A 17,152-nucleotide genomic window follows, 5' to 3' on the forward strand; every position below is an offset into this window, starting at 1 on the left:
TCTACGAACACCTGAAGCATCGAACTTCGCTCGATCAACAGCTTTTAACAAACACACTTTAAGAGAGTTTTTTCAAAATCTTAAAACGGTAAGAAATCGATATAAATATAATCCTAACTGTATATATAATGTTGATGAAACTGGTTTAACAACCGTTCAAATGCCGGTAAAGGTTTTAGCTGGTAGAGGAAGCAAACAAGTTGGAAGAATCACATCTGCAGAACGAGGAACATTGGTAACTGCATGTTGTGCCTCTAATGCTATTAGAAATTCCATTCCTCCATTATTTATTTTTCCTAGGGTAAAGTTTCATGATTACATGATTAAGGAAAGACCTCCTGGTTGTGTGGGATTTGCAAATCCTTCTGGTTGGATGAACTCAGAAATTTTCATAGAATGGATTAAACATTTTGTTAAATATTCAAACTGTTCTCAGGAATCTCCAGTTTTGTTACTTCTCGACAGTCATGAAAGTCATGTTTCTGTTAAAGGCTTGGAGCTTGCAATTCAACACGGAATTACAATGATAAGTTTTCCTCCCCATTGCAGCCATAAATTGCAGCCATTAGATAGAACTGTTTTTGGACCATTGAAAAGGTTTTACAATTCTGCATTTGATAATTAGATGGTTTCAAACCCAAGACCAATGACCATTTATGATATTGTTTCAATAGTTCGAGAACCGTATACAAAAGCTTTCTCACCATCTAATATACAGACAGGATTTAGAGTAGCTGGCATTGAGCCATTCAATTCTGAAATTTTCAAAGATGACGAATATTTACCATCATCAGTTACAGATAGAGCTGCTCCAGATACAGTTACTATCACTCCTGTCAACAACATGGAATCTGAAATGATACCAGCACATGTTAATCACATAGAGTCTGAAATAACTATAGTAAATATTGAAACAAGTATTTTAAACAAAGTGTCAACAAGTGTTGCTTCTATAATCTCACCTGAGTTTTAATAACCTTACCCAAAAGCATCTGCCAGAAAAAAAAATGTTTAAAGTAGGCAGTTAAAAACAAGGACCTTGACTGATACTCCTGTCAGAAATGAAATTCGTTTGTCAAAAGAAAAGAAAATTTTGAAGCAAACCAAAAATCAACAAAAAGTCTCCACAAAAGATAAGAAAAAAACTAAGAATTACTTGCTTAGGAATAAAAAACAATGTAAACCAAAAGCTGCTTCACAACTTGACTTTCACAAATGGTGAAATATTCTTAATCAAATCATTGTACTTTTAACAAGTTTTGTAAACTTAAAAGTTGTATTCTTATTTCAGTCTTTATATTTCAGTTCTTATAAATTTCAAGTTGTTGTAAAGTTTTAAACGTATATAAAGCGGGTAGCTTATAGCTGCTGTGATTTATACATTTTTTAATTAAAAATTAATTAAAAATTAGTGGGTTTAACTGCTATATTTTAAAAATAATTAAAAAATTTAGATGTATTATATGTTATACAATATTACCCTTTGACTAAATTATTTACAAGATTTAGTTATAGAAGTGTTAAACGTTTAGATAATATTACGCATATAAGATCAATGTGCCCCAAGTCGGAGATCATAGTACCCCATAGTTTGGGGTACATTGATCTTTCGAGAGGTTTGTTTAAAAGTTAAAATTATTGATGTTTATCATTTTTTTAAATCAAAATATTTATATATTCCAAAAGCCAGATAGTTCTACATGTGTTTCGTAGTTAATAAGTTTTTACATCTGTTTCAGGTTTTGCGCAATTTTCAAAACACTGCTACGGCGATCAATGCGCCCCCATCTCCCCGAAGGTTCTTTTTTTACCAAAAGATATTGATTTGCTGCTAAAGGAATTTCTAATTTCAAAAGTTTTCAAAATTGCTCCACCCTAATATATATATATATGTATATATACATATATATATATATATATATATATATATATATATTTATATATATATATATATATATATATATATATTTATATATATATATATATATATGTATATTTATATATATATATATATATATATATATATATATATATATATATATATATATAGATATATATATAATATATATATATATATATATATATATATATATATATATATATATATATATATATATATATATATATATATAAATATATGTATATATATATATATATATAATATATATATATAGATATATATATATATATATACATATATATATATATATATATATATATATATATAATATATGTGTTAAATATATATATATATATATATATTTATATATATATATATATATATATATATATATATATATATATATATATATATGTATATATATATATATATATATTTAATACATATATATATATATATATATATATATATATATATATATATATATATATATATATATATATATATATATATATATATCTATATATATATATATATATATATATATATATATATATATATATATATATTTATATATATATATATATATATATATATATATATATATATATATATATATATATATATATATATATATATATATATATATATATATATATATATATATATAAATATATAAATATAAATGTGTTTATCTATATTCACATATATATATATATATATATATATATATATATATATATATATATATATATATATATATATATATATATTCCAGCTTATAAAAACAAACAATTTTTGATAACAGAGTATGTTAAGCCACCACCACACCCACCTCCTGTTTAAACATATAACTCTTATAAACGGTAATTGTATGCAACAAAATTATAATCAATGGATACGCTCTAATTAGGGTTTAACATAAATAGGTATTTCATACTTACACCTAGATTTTGACAGGTTTTTTTGCATTTCCATAAGAATTGAAATAGTAATAAAATATTTAGTTATGAAAAACTTTTTTTTGACCACAATTTTTTTCTTTTTCTAGGTATAATTTACCTCCCCATGGCTAAGTAGGTTATTATAGATGAGGAGGCTACTTGTGGCTATAACCCTCTCCGAACTATTATAATCCAAAACGCGAACCTTGACAAATATTGCCGCTGCGCGGAGAAACAAGTTGAGCGCGGTACTACTAGGGATGAGGTGGAAGTCAAACTCGGAACCTCTCGCTTATGAAGCAAGTGCTCTACCACTACACCTTTACAGCATTGTTTCTTTAATAATATAAGTTTCTTCAATAATTCCATATATCAAAAAATCTGTGTTAAACTCGTCACAACTTTTTGAGAAATTGTTCAATTTAATTTTTTTTTCACCATTAAAATACTGTACTAACTATTTTTCCAATGATATATAACAATCTAAAATCTAAACAATTTGAAATTTGTATACACGTGCCTAGTTTTTTAGTGTTTATTTACTTTTAGAACCGGTTTATGTACATGTACATAAATCGTCAACAATAGGTTTATATTATTTTAAAATAAGTTAATTATTTTTATTTATTTAAGCATTTTGTTATTTTAATTTTATGAAATATTTTGTCTGCATATAGTCATCATCAGTTAAAATATCTTTGTTAAAAATGTAATAAAGTATGGTGTATAACTCTTAAAATAAACACTCTAAAAGCTATTAAATAGTACTATAATGATTAATTACGCTATATTCAATAAAACATTTTTTTTTAATAGAAGATATAATCGTGTTTTTATTTCTTCTAAAGCGTTAATCATTCGTGATTTAAATTGTGAGTAGTTTCGCCAATATAACCAGATTTACATTCTGCACAAACAAATTTGTAAACAACGAATGATTTAAAATTTACAGAAAGGCAATCTTTAAATGAAAAAAAGTTAGACACTTTTAGCGAAGAAAAAATCAATCTTACGGTAACGGACTTACAATATCTCTTTATAATTGCGTGCAATATTCGCTTTGGTAGCACAGATACTTTACCAAAATGAGGGAGTTTAAAATAAAGAGAGTTTTTTAGATCTTAAGGCGGTAGGAAAACATAAAAAATTTCTTTAACTATGTTAGAGGTGTGGATTTTTATATTATCCAAAATGAGAACATTTTAAAAATATTGATTAAATTGTAACGAAGACCAAGAATATTCTTGGTTAATACTATATAGTACTGTTAGTTTTGAAAGTTCTATCAATTAAACATTTTATATAAAAACTTATTTATCAGGAAATGAAGTAAAGCTTTAAAACATTAACAAATGTTTATTAAAATCTTTAAGTAAAAAAACTGATTGGAAAATAGTTAAAAGGAATCTTTAACAAGAGGAGGAAGAGGTGTGGTTTTATCTTTTCTTCTTTTGTGTTTAATAAGTTGTATAATCCAGTAAAAGTTTTTTTTTGAAAAACGGTTTTCATTGTTGAACTGCTTGACTTAAACAGAGTTATGTCCAAAAAAGATATTTTTGTGTTTTCTTCCTTTCTCGTGGTAAAAGATATTAATGATAGTTTGTTGCTGATGTAATACAAGAATAAAAGTGCGCGGCTTTTAGTGGAGAAAGCAGCAAAAATGTCATCTCTGTATTATTTGTAAAACACTTGTTTTTCGATTACAGATGCTAATGGTGCGCCCATAACAACGCCATCAATTTAGTTATAAACTTGTTCTATAAAATAAAAATGCGTTTGGGCTGTCGCGAAAAAAAAAAGCAGAATTAACTAGAGAATTGATTGAATACAATAGATAATAGAAAAGAGAGTAGAATTTTGATTTAAACAAGAAATTAATAAAAAGTGTAAATTGTATGACTTGTTTCTCAAATTGTTTCTCAGCGCAGCGGCCTTGTTTGTCGAGGTTCGTGTTTCGGAGTGATAGAGCTGAGAGAGTGTTGTAACCACAAAAAGTTGCCTCCTCGACTGTAGTGGTCTTTTCGGCGTTAGGGAGGTGAATTATCAAAATAAAAAAACTAGAAAAAAATGAAGATTAAAGTAAGTTACAAAGCATGTTTTGTTTTCATGGAATGAAACTAAGTAAATAAAATAATTTAGAGCACAAAGGGACACAAGTAGTAAAAAAATGCAGCTTTACTGAGCAAGAGTCAAACAAGAATGAATTTTGGATGATGGAATTAGATGATAGCTCATTTGACCAGAAAACACGATAGTATTTGTAAAAAAGGGATATGAGTTTCAACCTCACAACGACGAGACAGTGGCTCAAGAATAGCGTTTATCTATGCAGAAAAACTTTTTTTTACTAAATAATATAGTTTAAATGGTACGTACATGCAAAAAAAAGCAGCGAGACTTAAATATGCAGTTTAATTGCTAAAAAATGACGATTAGTAAAACCAATGTTAACAACGCATCATTTCATTGTTACGCCATGTTTTCCTATAATTTGGTATTATATACAGTCTAATTCTTCACACTTAGTTTTACGATTTAATGACGTTATTTAACATGTTCAAACTAATATCAAGTATATAAATGTTTTTATTTAATTTTGATGTTATTTTCAATTTTTTTAATCTTTTGTTTTCAAATCCTTTTAAATTTTTGTTGCAATTAAGTTTTTCGCATTCAACAAGGTCGCGTACATACAAACTGATCCGCGTGCAATTTCATATCTTGAATCATTGTCAAAACGCGGTGCTATCTCATTTTTGAAACTATTCTCACTAATTAATCAAAAAAAAGAAATGAATATTTAATATAATATTGGATTTAAGACAACAAAGACGTTTATTGAACGTCAACTGAGACTTAGGGCGTTTTTTGAACGATCAAAAGACGTCTTTTTTAGTTCCCGTGCTTACTGGGTTGGTAGAAAAGAATTGCTTGGGATTTTGATTTTTGAATTCAAATATATGCGTACAAATGTAAACTTAATACCATTTATACTTTATTCGTATTGGTAATATATATAATTTATTATCTTAGTTTTAATTAGTATTATTGCGGAATTTGTTATATTATGCAGGAAATGAGAAAAAAACAAGATACTCAGGTTGATTCTTTGACACAAAACCAGTTTTTAACAACATCAAAAATGATTGAACTTGAAAATAAAATTTTGTTAATTGAGAAAGAAATGAATACAAAAATGACCATATCCAACAATGAAAAGGTAAGAAAACATTTTAAATAAAAAATTATTTAAAAATAAACTAAAAATCCCAAAAAAATTGTCAAAATAATGCAACAACTTACTTCTTGCGCATCGCGTTTAGGACTAAAAATCCGTGAATGTGCGCTGAGCATTAAAAGTAAAGTTTAAATAAAGTATAAGAAAAAAGTGTAAATAAAAAAAAAATGAAAACTTAGAAAAATAACATCACAGAATAACAAATTTGTTTCTATATGTTAAAAAAAAGTGTTTAAAACCGTTGTTGTTTTGGTATTAAAAAAAAAGAAAAAACTCAATATATTTAATTAGTTAAACTAATGGTTTTAATTTCCCGACAAAAAAATGTTTTAGATAACCAATATCGTTATTATCAGATTTACTGTCAAGTAATAAAAAAATATAGTTAAAAAATGATAATATAAGTGCATCTATGCGCCAACTTTTTTCTTGTTATTGCATGCTTAGTTTATCTAGAAGGATGATTTCTTTAAACTTTATCTATATTTTTATTTATTTTATAATGAATCATTAATAACACATACCCCTTTAGCTTAACTGGTTTTTAAAGTATTCAACTTAAATCTTTTTAACCTGTCTCATAGCAAACATATTTTAAACAAATTATTCGTGTAGCCATAGGTTATATGTTTTTGAGTTTATCAACTTCTTTTTGGTAATAAGAATTCCATACAGATGCAGCAAATTACAAGTGTCAATAAACTGATGACGTGTGAAGTAATTTCATTAAACTTTTATCTAAACGACAAAAAGTGTTCCTTGTTTAACCAACTGTTCTGTTGGCTTTTGCTGCAATTAAGTTGATGTGATTTTCTTAATTTACGTTGTTCGATACCATAACACCGTGAACTTTTTTTTAAATAGTTTCATGCATAACTGAAATATTATGCTGAATCGTATTAAGTTTACGGCACATTAAATAATGACAGTTTAGGTCTGTTTTGCCGATAGACATAACTCAACACTTTTCTTTATTGACGTTGAGTAGCCCTTTATCGCTCAAATCGACAATCTCAATTTAGGCTTGCTGTTGCGTTTTACTGTCTCCGTTATCTTACGTATTAAACAATTTATATAAATGTCAAACAAAAAGAGTATAATACTTGATCCACATGACACTTGACTCAATATATTTTTCGATTTAGAGATAATTATACCTAGAACTTTTTTTTTTGATGCGATTTTTGTCTTTCATTGAACATTGAAGTTCACAGATAAAAAAAGTTTAAAAATCAACTGTAAGGAAATAGTAAGGTTTTGAAAAATTGTGGGATAGTATGTGTATACCAAGCAGCACTGAGACACTATGTGCGTTTAATTTGTATTTTGAACAAATGATATGTGTTCTGTAATACATAGAACAAGTACAACTTTATTATCAATGTCACTGCTTTAGTTTGAAAGTTAAAACCAAAGGCCTTCTAAAACTTTATGGATTTTCTCAGGTAAAGGCTGTCAAAATAGTAGTTTACAGTTAATATGAATTTATACCATTTAAAATCTTTATATAGCTTGTATTAACTCTAGAATGCACGCGTCTTAGTGCTGCTTGGTTTTTAAACACGTTTGAATGTTTGTTGGTATTTAAATACGTGTTATTTGTATTTTGAACTGATCATACATATTCTGTCGTAGAACAAGTTCAACTTTATAACCAATGTCACTGCCTTAGTTAAAGTTAAATTTAGGGACAAATGCCCTCTAAAACGTAATGTCCTTTCTCAGGTAAAGGCTGTCAAAAAAATAGTTTACAGTTAGTATGAATTTTATACCATTTGAAAAAACTTAATATAGCTAATATTAACTCTAAAATGCACAAATTGCAGTCGAAAAAATGTCGTTATAGCATGTGCAATATTATTTTGATTGGTTTAGCGCAAGAAAATCAAAAAAAAACGATCAGCTTTAAAGCAACTTAGAGGAATATAACATTAAGGTTTCAAAGAGTTGTGCAAATTACCAAAACCTGATTGATCCAGTCAGGTTTTTCTTTTGGGACAAAACAAGTAGTCATTGCTGAATAATTAAAACACTAAAAATCCACAGCAGGACAAGGAACGCAAATATTTGTTATGGCTTACCACAAACACTTTTGGAGCAAATGGAGTTGATTCAAATTATTTTAAAGATTGTTCTTGTCCTTTGCTTATTTTTTGTCATATGCAGTCTGAATTTTTAAAGAAAGAAATTTCAAATTACAAATTTAAGTTGTTTGCTGCATTTGTGGTCCAGAACATACGTCATATGGCCTAGTCTTTTTAGGATATTGATTTGTTTGAAAAAAATATGATCAAAACTTGACAACTTTATTAATTTTTTCTCCAATGGCACGATAGTACGATTTTCAATTTTTAACATTTGTTTTTAATATTAAACTTCTAATTTATTCAAAAGTTTTAAAAAAAATTTTTGAATAGTAATTATGTATTTATTTATATTAATTTTTATATTATAAATAAAAGTTAACAATAGAAGTTTGAAAAAAAATTTTAACTAGTAATTATGTATTTATTTATATTAGCAGAAACCAGCCCGTAATACGGTATATGGTAGGTTTATTAATTTATTAGTGGCTGTTTTCCACAATTTAAAGTTGCGAAACATTTACTAATACTTTTTTAGAAAAACGTCTTCAAATTGAAAAAATTAGTCTATCTGTAAAATTAACATAAAAAGTATGAAATAAAAAAATTTTCCAATCATTATTTAACATTTTTGAGTTATTTACAACAGACATAAGTCATATCAGTGTAAGGCGGAACCATTTTCCTCGACATTTCTAAATTTAACTCAATACGTTTTTAGTTACTGACACAAAATAATAACACTTCATCATGCTTTAAATTGACTAAAATGTCAACTAAATTCTTGTAATAATTTTTATAACATGAACTTTAATTAACTATGAAGATTAATATGAAGTGAACTTATATTAAACAGGAGTTATTAAATTGGTATCCCCTTGATAAATTTTTCTTAAAAAAGAAAATTGTTATCTTAAAAACGTCAAATGCACACAACTAAATAAAATTATCAATGATAACTAAGTTTATAATAAATTACTAAGCAATTGAGTACTAATACGTTTTAAACAAAAAAAACTTAATTTACAATCAAACATGTGTATAACAAATTTAAAAAATATGTAAACTTTGATCTTTTATATAGCATTAATGTGTCATATGACAAACCTAAAATAAAAATTGTAACAGATAAGTAGGAATAAAGAAAAAGAAAAAAAAAAAACTTAAAAAAAATTTACCTGCTTCCGGTAACCTTTTGTCATACTTCAGTTGCTGTCATGATGCAGCTTGTCGGTTTTGTTTAATGACGTTATTTCATGTTGGTCTTTAGTAAACTTTAGTTTAATTTTAAAACCATCACAATATATTTAAAATATTTTAATTAAAAACAAAATAACAAATGCTTTATGTAGCCAAACTATAAGCATTAAAAATAAAAAATTAAATGGAGATATATATAAACTTCATTTATATAGCTAAATATATTGTCTTGGCTTAAAGTAAAATTTAAAAGCAGTGTTTTCAATAAATTAAACTACTAATTACTTTTTTTATCAAAAGAATGTAGCATCATTTTTTATGATAATTGGGTAATGAATCAATTTAACTATATTTAAGTTTAATTAGTTAAAAAAAAAATTAAAATTTTATTTAAAAAAGACCAAAACAAATAAAATAAACGACATAATTTATTACTAAAAAAAAAATTACAAATTGAAAAAAAAATCAAAAAATCAAAAAATCAAAAAAATTACTGAAGAAACAGCAGCAACAAAAAAGTTATAAATATCTTCTTTGGTAGAAGACATTTACAACCTTTTGGTTGCTGTTTTTTCTTCGGTCTCTACCCGGTATGGATGAGCCCTCCATTTGAAGGAGGGTTCATCCATACTGCCATTACCACACCACTTATTAAAAGACTTCTCTGAAAGAGACCCTGGGTGTTTAGAACAATAATATCTGTACTGCTCAAATGTTAACAAATCTAAAATCACAAAAGCTCTCAAATGTTTACGGCTCTAAACTTACAAATGGAAGCATATATCAAAAAGTATAAATGTTTTCAATTTTATTTATTCAAAATATAAAGCATAACCTCATTACTTTCACAGGTAACAGAAGACGATGCTAAAAGCATTAAAAAAAAAAAAAGACAATAAATTAAAAAGGGTTAAACATGTGAAAAATTTTATTTTAATAAAAGTATGAGTAAAACGCGAACAGTTAAAAAATGTAATAAATAATTTTTTCACTTAATGCACATATTTCTCCATACAAAATATATAAAATATAAAACGGAGCCCAACTCTTTATGCTTCTACCAGAAACTAAAGACGAAAAAAATATACCTTAGAATAATCGATAAAATAAAATTTTCATATGAATAAATATATAATTATAATTTTTTTTACCTATTCCCTTCATTTCCACCATAAAGTTGTCTAAAGTAAGAAAAAGATAACTGAAGCTAAAACTAACTAAAAATAAATTAAAAGTAACTATAAACTAAACCAAAATTATAAACTAAAATAAACTTCAAATCCTAATATCCGTACCTCAGAAGACAAACGTCGGTTGTCCAGTTTTTTGTGAAAATGAGTTATCTATGAGACCTTTTTAGTTTTTTCAGTATGAACACAGAGGTATAAAGGCTGTTGTCCTACGACAATGCAAAACAAAGTTAGGTCAATATAAAAGGTCTGGTGCTTCCACAATGTTTAAAGAAAAAACTTCTGCTGTCCAGAAACAACTTTTTACTTTTTTTATTTAACTTTTTTTTTTGTCAAAATTATATTTCATGTGCCTTAAGACAAAAAAATAAAACAGGAAAAAATTACATACATTTAGGACTTCTACATAAGTTGATGGCAAAACTACAACACGCCCTGGTCTAACATTATGATCATTTCTAAGGTTGTTTACATGTTCATGTAAGGCATCATTCTGCTCGCTTCTCAGTTTGTTTTGAATATTTCTGATGAAAGCGAGAGGCTGGCCGTCAGTTTTAACTTACGCATCACCAGCATGTTGCTGAAACAGTTTTCTGCCATAAAAGAGTGAAGAAAAAATCTAATCGAAAGTTTATAATTGTAATACTGAGACAATGTAACATGATTTCTAACTAATATAACACGTTCAGAGTTGTAAACCAATTGAACATGCCAACCATCATCACCCCTTGGAAAAAATAGAGGATAAATTATAGGATCTAAGTTGGCATACTAGGTTGGCAGGATCTAAGTTGACATACTAAGTATATTTTTGAGAGGATGACCTATTGGGTTAATTACAATATCCCTGGAAGCAGGTGGTACACCATCTTCACCAACAAATACAACTGCAACTTTATTATGCGAAGGGAGACTATAGCAACGTTTATCTTGCCCTTCAAGTAAAGAAAATTTTACAACTGACATTGAGCAACCTTCTATAGCCGCTCAATGGATTTCTTCATTTTCACTTCACCCATGTTTTTAAATGCAAGAGCAAATGGGTTCTATTCATTAATAATAGTTTGCAATCAAAACATTAAATCATTTAAGCAAAGGTTATTACCACCTTGTTGTATTCTAAAATTTACTGCTGCAAGTGAATCGTAGATGCATTGTTGACAATATAACGGTGGAAGTTCTTCATTCGACCTAAGATTACCTATACGATAAAAAATTGACCAAGTATTCTAAAACATGGCGGCCCATGATTTATGGGTTGAGCTGCATAAGTTCATTTTATTATGGGTTGAGCTGCATAAGCTCATAGTTAAATGAAGCAAAAGAAAGACAGGCATTATATTTTTTTAATTTATTTAAAAAAATTCAGATTGGCATTTCCAATAGCAAAATTTTCTTTTAATAAATTTTGTGGAAATGGTAAAGGTTGCAACAAAACTACCTTTTCATTATGGCAACAAAAAAAATGTGTTTCATGAAGAAATTTTTTAGCACCACAATGCTGACAAATATAGTTCATTTCTCCTAATCAATTGTAATCTGGAATAACATTACTTCTTGCTATATTATGCATTCTTTCGTATCTAGCAGCATATCTAGTATTTTGTTGGCTATTAATTCAATCTCGCCTAAACATCTTTTATTTCGGTGACAATTATTTTCGACTCGCCTAACTACGCTCTCCTCGTTTGGGTTTGAATTATTTGCTGCTTGCTGAACAGCATTTCTAGCAATTTGTCGATTATTAATTTCATTTTGCCTGAGCCTATCTCTTTCATTTCTGCAACGATTATTTTTAACTTGCCTAACTTCACTCTCCTTATTTGGGTTTGAAATAATTGCTGCTTACCGAGCAGTATAACTAGCATTTTATCAATTATTAATTTCATATCGCCTAAGCCTATCTCTTTCATTTCAGCAACAATTAACTTGCCTAATAACATTTCCATTTTCTAAACTAATATCTGCTTCTAGCGTAAAATCATTCATTTAAACTTCACTTTTAATTGAAAGTAGAAACAAAAATTTTAAAACAATCTTTAAGATTGTGCTCTTATATTTATATTTTTTTCTACTCTAAATAGCACACACAAATAACTTTGTATATGTAACAAACTTTCATTTAAAATAAATTATACAATAATCTTATGACTTTATAAAAAAATTTATATTAGCTAGGAGATGTTTTATAAAAATTAACTTCTAAATTCCTTTGTTTAAAAAAATTATTCTAAATAAATAAATATACTGCTAGTACAGAAAAACTAAAAAAGAAAAAACGGTTGCAAACCCTTTTTCTGCAAACTTTAATATTTTTTTCTTTAAAAAGTTATTAGTAAACGTTTTTAAAAAATTCAAAAAACTTTACAATACTTTGTTCGTCTATACCACATAAATACGTCATCTAATAAATCTAAAATAAAAAATATAACAAACAAGTAAATAAATAAGAAAAACATTACATACAAAAAATGAAAATCAATGTACGTCATAAGGTAAAACTGCTGTGATTTACCAGAGTAGTAGCTCTTAAATATTATTATTTCATGTGAGCTTTAAGAATATAATTTATGCTGGTACATTATAATTCCAAAATATTTACAGCAAAATCATGTAATGAACAGCGCTAAAGACAAAAAATAAAATTGAGATAAAACGAATTGTATATATGAGAAAATAATTTGTCATGGGTTTTAGTGAATGATTAAAAGCTGTGAGATTAAATAATGAAATTTCTATTAATCATTTTAACAATAAACACCAACGTGAAGGTAAGCCAAATGTCTATCAACTCAAAAGGTATCAAAAAAAAACATCACACAACAATAACACACACCATAAGTTAATATAATATACATATAACATAACTTAAGTAACATTACATTCATATATAACAGAACATAAGTAACAACATTACGCAAAATGTTATTTAAATACATTGTTATGTATTTTTAGAATAATTAATAATAAAGGCTTGAAAACACCTCAATCTATAGCAGTAACAGTTTGACACTAAACACTGGCGTGTAACCTTCTGCTCTATGTACATCACTTGGCTGGCAAGGTTAACAAATCTTGCTTTACACGTTTACCAAGTGAAAGCTCTTTGAAAACATGGAAACAACTTAAAATAAACACATGTACCAACTATAAACACAATATATATTTAACCTTATATAAACATAATTAAACACATTTATAAAACAATTAAATAATACATAATACCACATACACAAACAATAAAAAAACACTTTACATTATTACAAGAACACATTGATAAAACAGCTATAAAGCACATACACATACTTATCAAAAAAGCATATATGCAAACAACAAACAAATATAACTTAAACTGTTTAAACAAAAATTTTAAAAATGACATGAGAAAATTTAGGAAGATTTAAAGTGAACAAAATATAAATATATATATACAGACAATACTGTTTACCTTTAGATTTTTTTTCTATACTTTTTACAGCAATCTCATAACAAAATTTAACCTTTACATACGATAACATGTGACATGTCATGTCAGTGTTTTAAAATTTTAATTTATTTTTCTAAATTTTCTAAAAAAGAACAAAAATAGTTAATAGCATCACAGAAATTTCAAAGTAGTTATAACCAATTTTCATGGAAATAGTATTAGTATAACTTTTGGCATAAAAAATGCATAAAAATTATTCAGGCCGCATCCATACCCTTAATTTCCTTCTAAAAAACAAATTATAAATTCAATAAAAACAAAACTGCTAAAATAAAAATAAAGCTAAAAGAAAAACTAAAATAAACAAAATGTAAACTTAAAAAATTAAAAGGAGTGATCCTTTTTACTTTGTATCTAATAAAAATGTTATATATAAATTGCTAAATTATTTCCTATACTTACTTCAATTATAATATAACTTTAACGATGATTACTAATTTTAATATGATTCTTTAAGAAATATTTCTAAACTAATAATAATTAAATTCCATAAGGTAAAAAGTTTTAACTCGCTTGATAGATCTTTCTCAAATGATCTCGTGCATTTTGATAACTCGCTCTTTCAAGTTCAGAAAAGCCTAGTAACTAATTGAAACTTCTTTAAAAGCAAAATTTAATTTGTATATTGTAAATGAAAGTTAGTTATACAAGTTTAAAAAGGAAATTTTTGAGTAGAATTTATGTATTTATTTATATTAATTTGTATATTGTGAATGAAAGTTAGTTATAAAAGTTTAAAAAAAAAATAATATTTATGTATTTATTTATGTAAATTTGTATATTGTAAATGAAAGCTGACAATAAAAGTTTAAAAAAAAAGCATATTCGAGTAGTAATTATGTATTTATTTATATTAATTTATTTATTGTAAATGAAAGTTAACAATAAAAGTTTAAAAAAAAAAACATATTTGAGTAGTAATTATGTATTTATTTATATTAATTTGTATATTGTAAATGAAAGTTAGTTATAAAAGTTTAAGAAAGAAATAATATTTATGTATTTATTTATGTTAATTTGTATATTGTAAATGAAAGCTAACAATAAAAGTTTAAAAAAAAAGCATATTCGAGTAGTAATTATGTATTTATTTATATTAATTTGTTTATTGTAAATGAAAGTTAACAATAAAAGTTTAAAAAAAACAAAATATTCGAGTAGTAATTATGTATTTATTTATATTAATTTGTATATTCTAAATGAAAGTTAACAATAAAAGTTTAAAAAAAAAAAACATATTCGAGTAGTAATTATGTATTTATTTATATTAATTTGTATATTGTAAATGAAAGTTAACAATAAAAGTTTAAAAAAAACAACATATTTGAGTAGTAATTATGTATTTATTTATATTAATTTGTATATTGTAAATGAAAGTTAGTTATAAAAGTTTAAGAAAGAAATAATATTTATGTATTTATTTATGTTAATTTGTATATTGTAAATGAAAGCTAACAATAAAAGTTTAAAAAAAAAGCATATTCGAGTAGTAATTATGTATTTATTTATATTAATTTGTATATTGTAAATAAAACTTAGTTATAAAAGTTTAAGAAAGAAATAATATTTATGTATTTATTTATGTTAATTTGTTTATTGTAAATGAAAGCTAACAATAAAAGTTTAAAAAAAAAGCATATTCGAGTAGTAATTATGTATTTATTTATATTAATTTGTTTATTGTAAATGAAAGTTAACAATAAAAGTTTAAAAAAAAAAACATTTTCGAGAAGTAATTATGTATTTATTTATATTAATTTGTATATTGTAAATGAAAGTTAACAATAAAAGTTTAAAAAAAAAAACATATTCGAGTAGTAATTATGTATTTATTTATATTAATTTGTATATTGTAAATGAAAGTTAACAATAAAAGTTAAAAAAAAACAACATATTTGAGTAGTAATTATGTATTTATTTATATTAATTTGTATATTGTAAATGAAAGTTAGTTATAAAAATTTAAGAAAGAAATAATATTTATGTATTTATTTATGTTAATTTGTATATTGTAAATGAAAGCTAACAATAAAAGTTTAAAAAAAAAGCATATTCGAGTAGTAGTTATGTATTTATTTATATTAATTTGTATATTGTAAATGAAAGTTAGTTATAAAAGTTTAAGAAAGAAATAATATTTATGTATTTATTTATGTTAATTTGTTTATTGTAGATGAAAGCTAACAATAAAAGTTTAAAAAAAAAGCATATTCGAGTAGTAATTATGTATTTATTTATATTAATTTGTTTATTGTAAATGAAAGTTAACAATAAAAGTTTAAAAAAAATAAAATATTTGAGTAGTAATTATGTATTTATTTATATTAATTTGTATATTGTAAATGAAAGTTAGTTATAAAAGTTTAAGAAAGAAATAATACTTATGTATTTATTTATGTTAATTTGTATATTGTGAATGAAAGCTAACAATAAAAGTTTAAAAAAAAAGCATATTCGAGTAGTAATTATGTATTTATTTATATTAATTTGTTTATTGTAAATGAAAGTTAATAATAAAACTATAGAACACTTTTTATCGTTTTTATCGATTGTGTACTATGAACTCTGGTTGAACTTTTACCTACTTTTAAAGTTACCAGAAAATCAGAAAAAAATGCACAATTTAAGGTTAAATATTTGTAAAATTGGTAATAAAATTAGCCAGTCATAAAAATTTATATTTTTTATTATTTTGTTTCAAAATTACATCTTTATAAGATTTAGATCTAATATTTTTATAGATAATTTTTATATTAATAAAAAATGAGGTTTGATGAAATAAAGTGTATCATTAAAGTCGTCGTTGTGGATCGAATTTTTGTCACAAAAAATTCAGCAGCAAAAAAAGTTAGCTTAAACACAATACTTTTTAGAAAAATATGTTCAATACTAAATGGTTTGTTCAATGCACCGTCTCAAGTGCATTGAAAAAAAGTTTTTTTGAAATACCTTTGACTTTGTTGTTTGAATTGTCGCGCTGCCTTATGCATGAATTCTAAATTGCATCCTCAAAATCATCTTTAAGTGAAAGAGGATTTTTATCAAAATTTGTTGAGTCACACAGTTCTTAAACTTTAAGTCATGTGGATTTGTTGGGAAAAACCTAGTA

At 25.1% G+C, this 17,152-nt stretch overlaps 1 protein-coding gene across 4 annotated transcripts in view; it reads left to right on the forward strand.

Moving 5' to 3' along the window:
- The window catches only part of LOC136091425 (TNF receptor-associated factor 5-like), a 113,524-nt gene that overhangs the window by 81,838 nt on the left and 14,534 nt on the right, over nt 1-17,152 (forward strand). For 3 of the 4 annotated variants that reach the window (XM_065818998.1, XM_065819000.1, XM_065819001.1), the window contains one exon: nt 5,918-6,064. The exons of the other annotated variant lie outside the window; for it this stretch is intronic. In XM_065818998.1, the coding sequence (XP_065675070.1) occupies nt 5,918-6,064 (147 nt within the window). The remainder of the gene's footprint in view (nt 1-5,917; nt 6,065-17,152) is intronic. 4 annotated transcript variants of the gene reach the window in all.

This window comes from Hydra vulgaris, chromosome 15 (genome assembly GCF_038396675.1).
Source record: "Hydra vulgaris chromosome 15, alternate assembly HydraT2T_AEP".
Classification (NCBI taxonomy): domain Eukaryota; kingdom Metazoa; phylum Cnidaria; class Hydrozoa; order Anthoathecata; family Hydridae; genus Hydra; species Hydra vulgaris.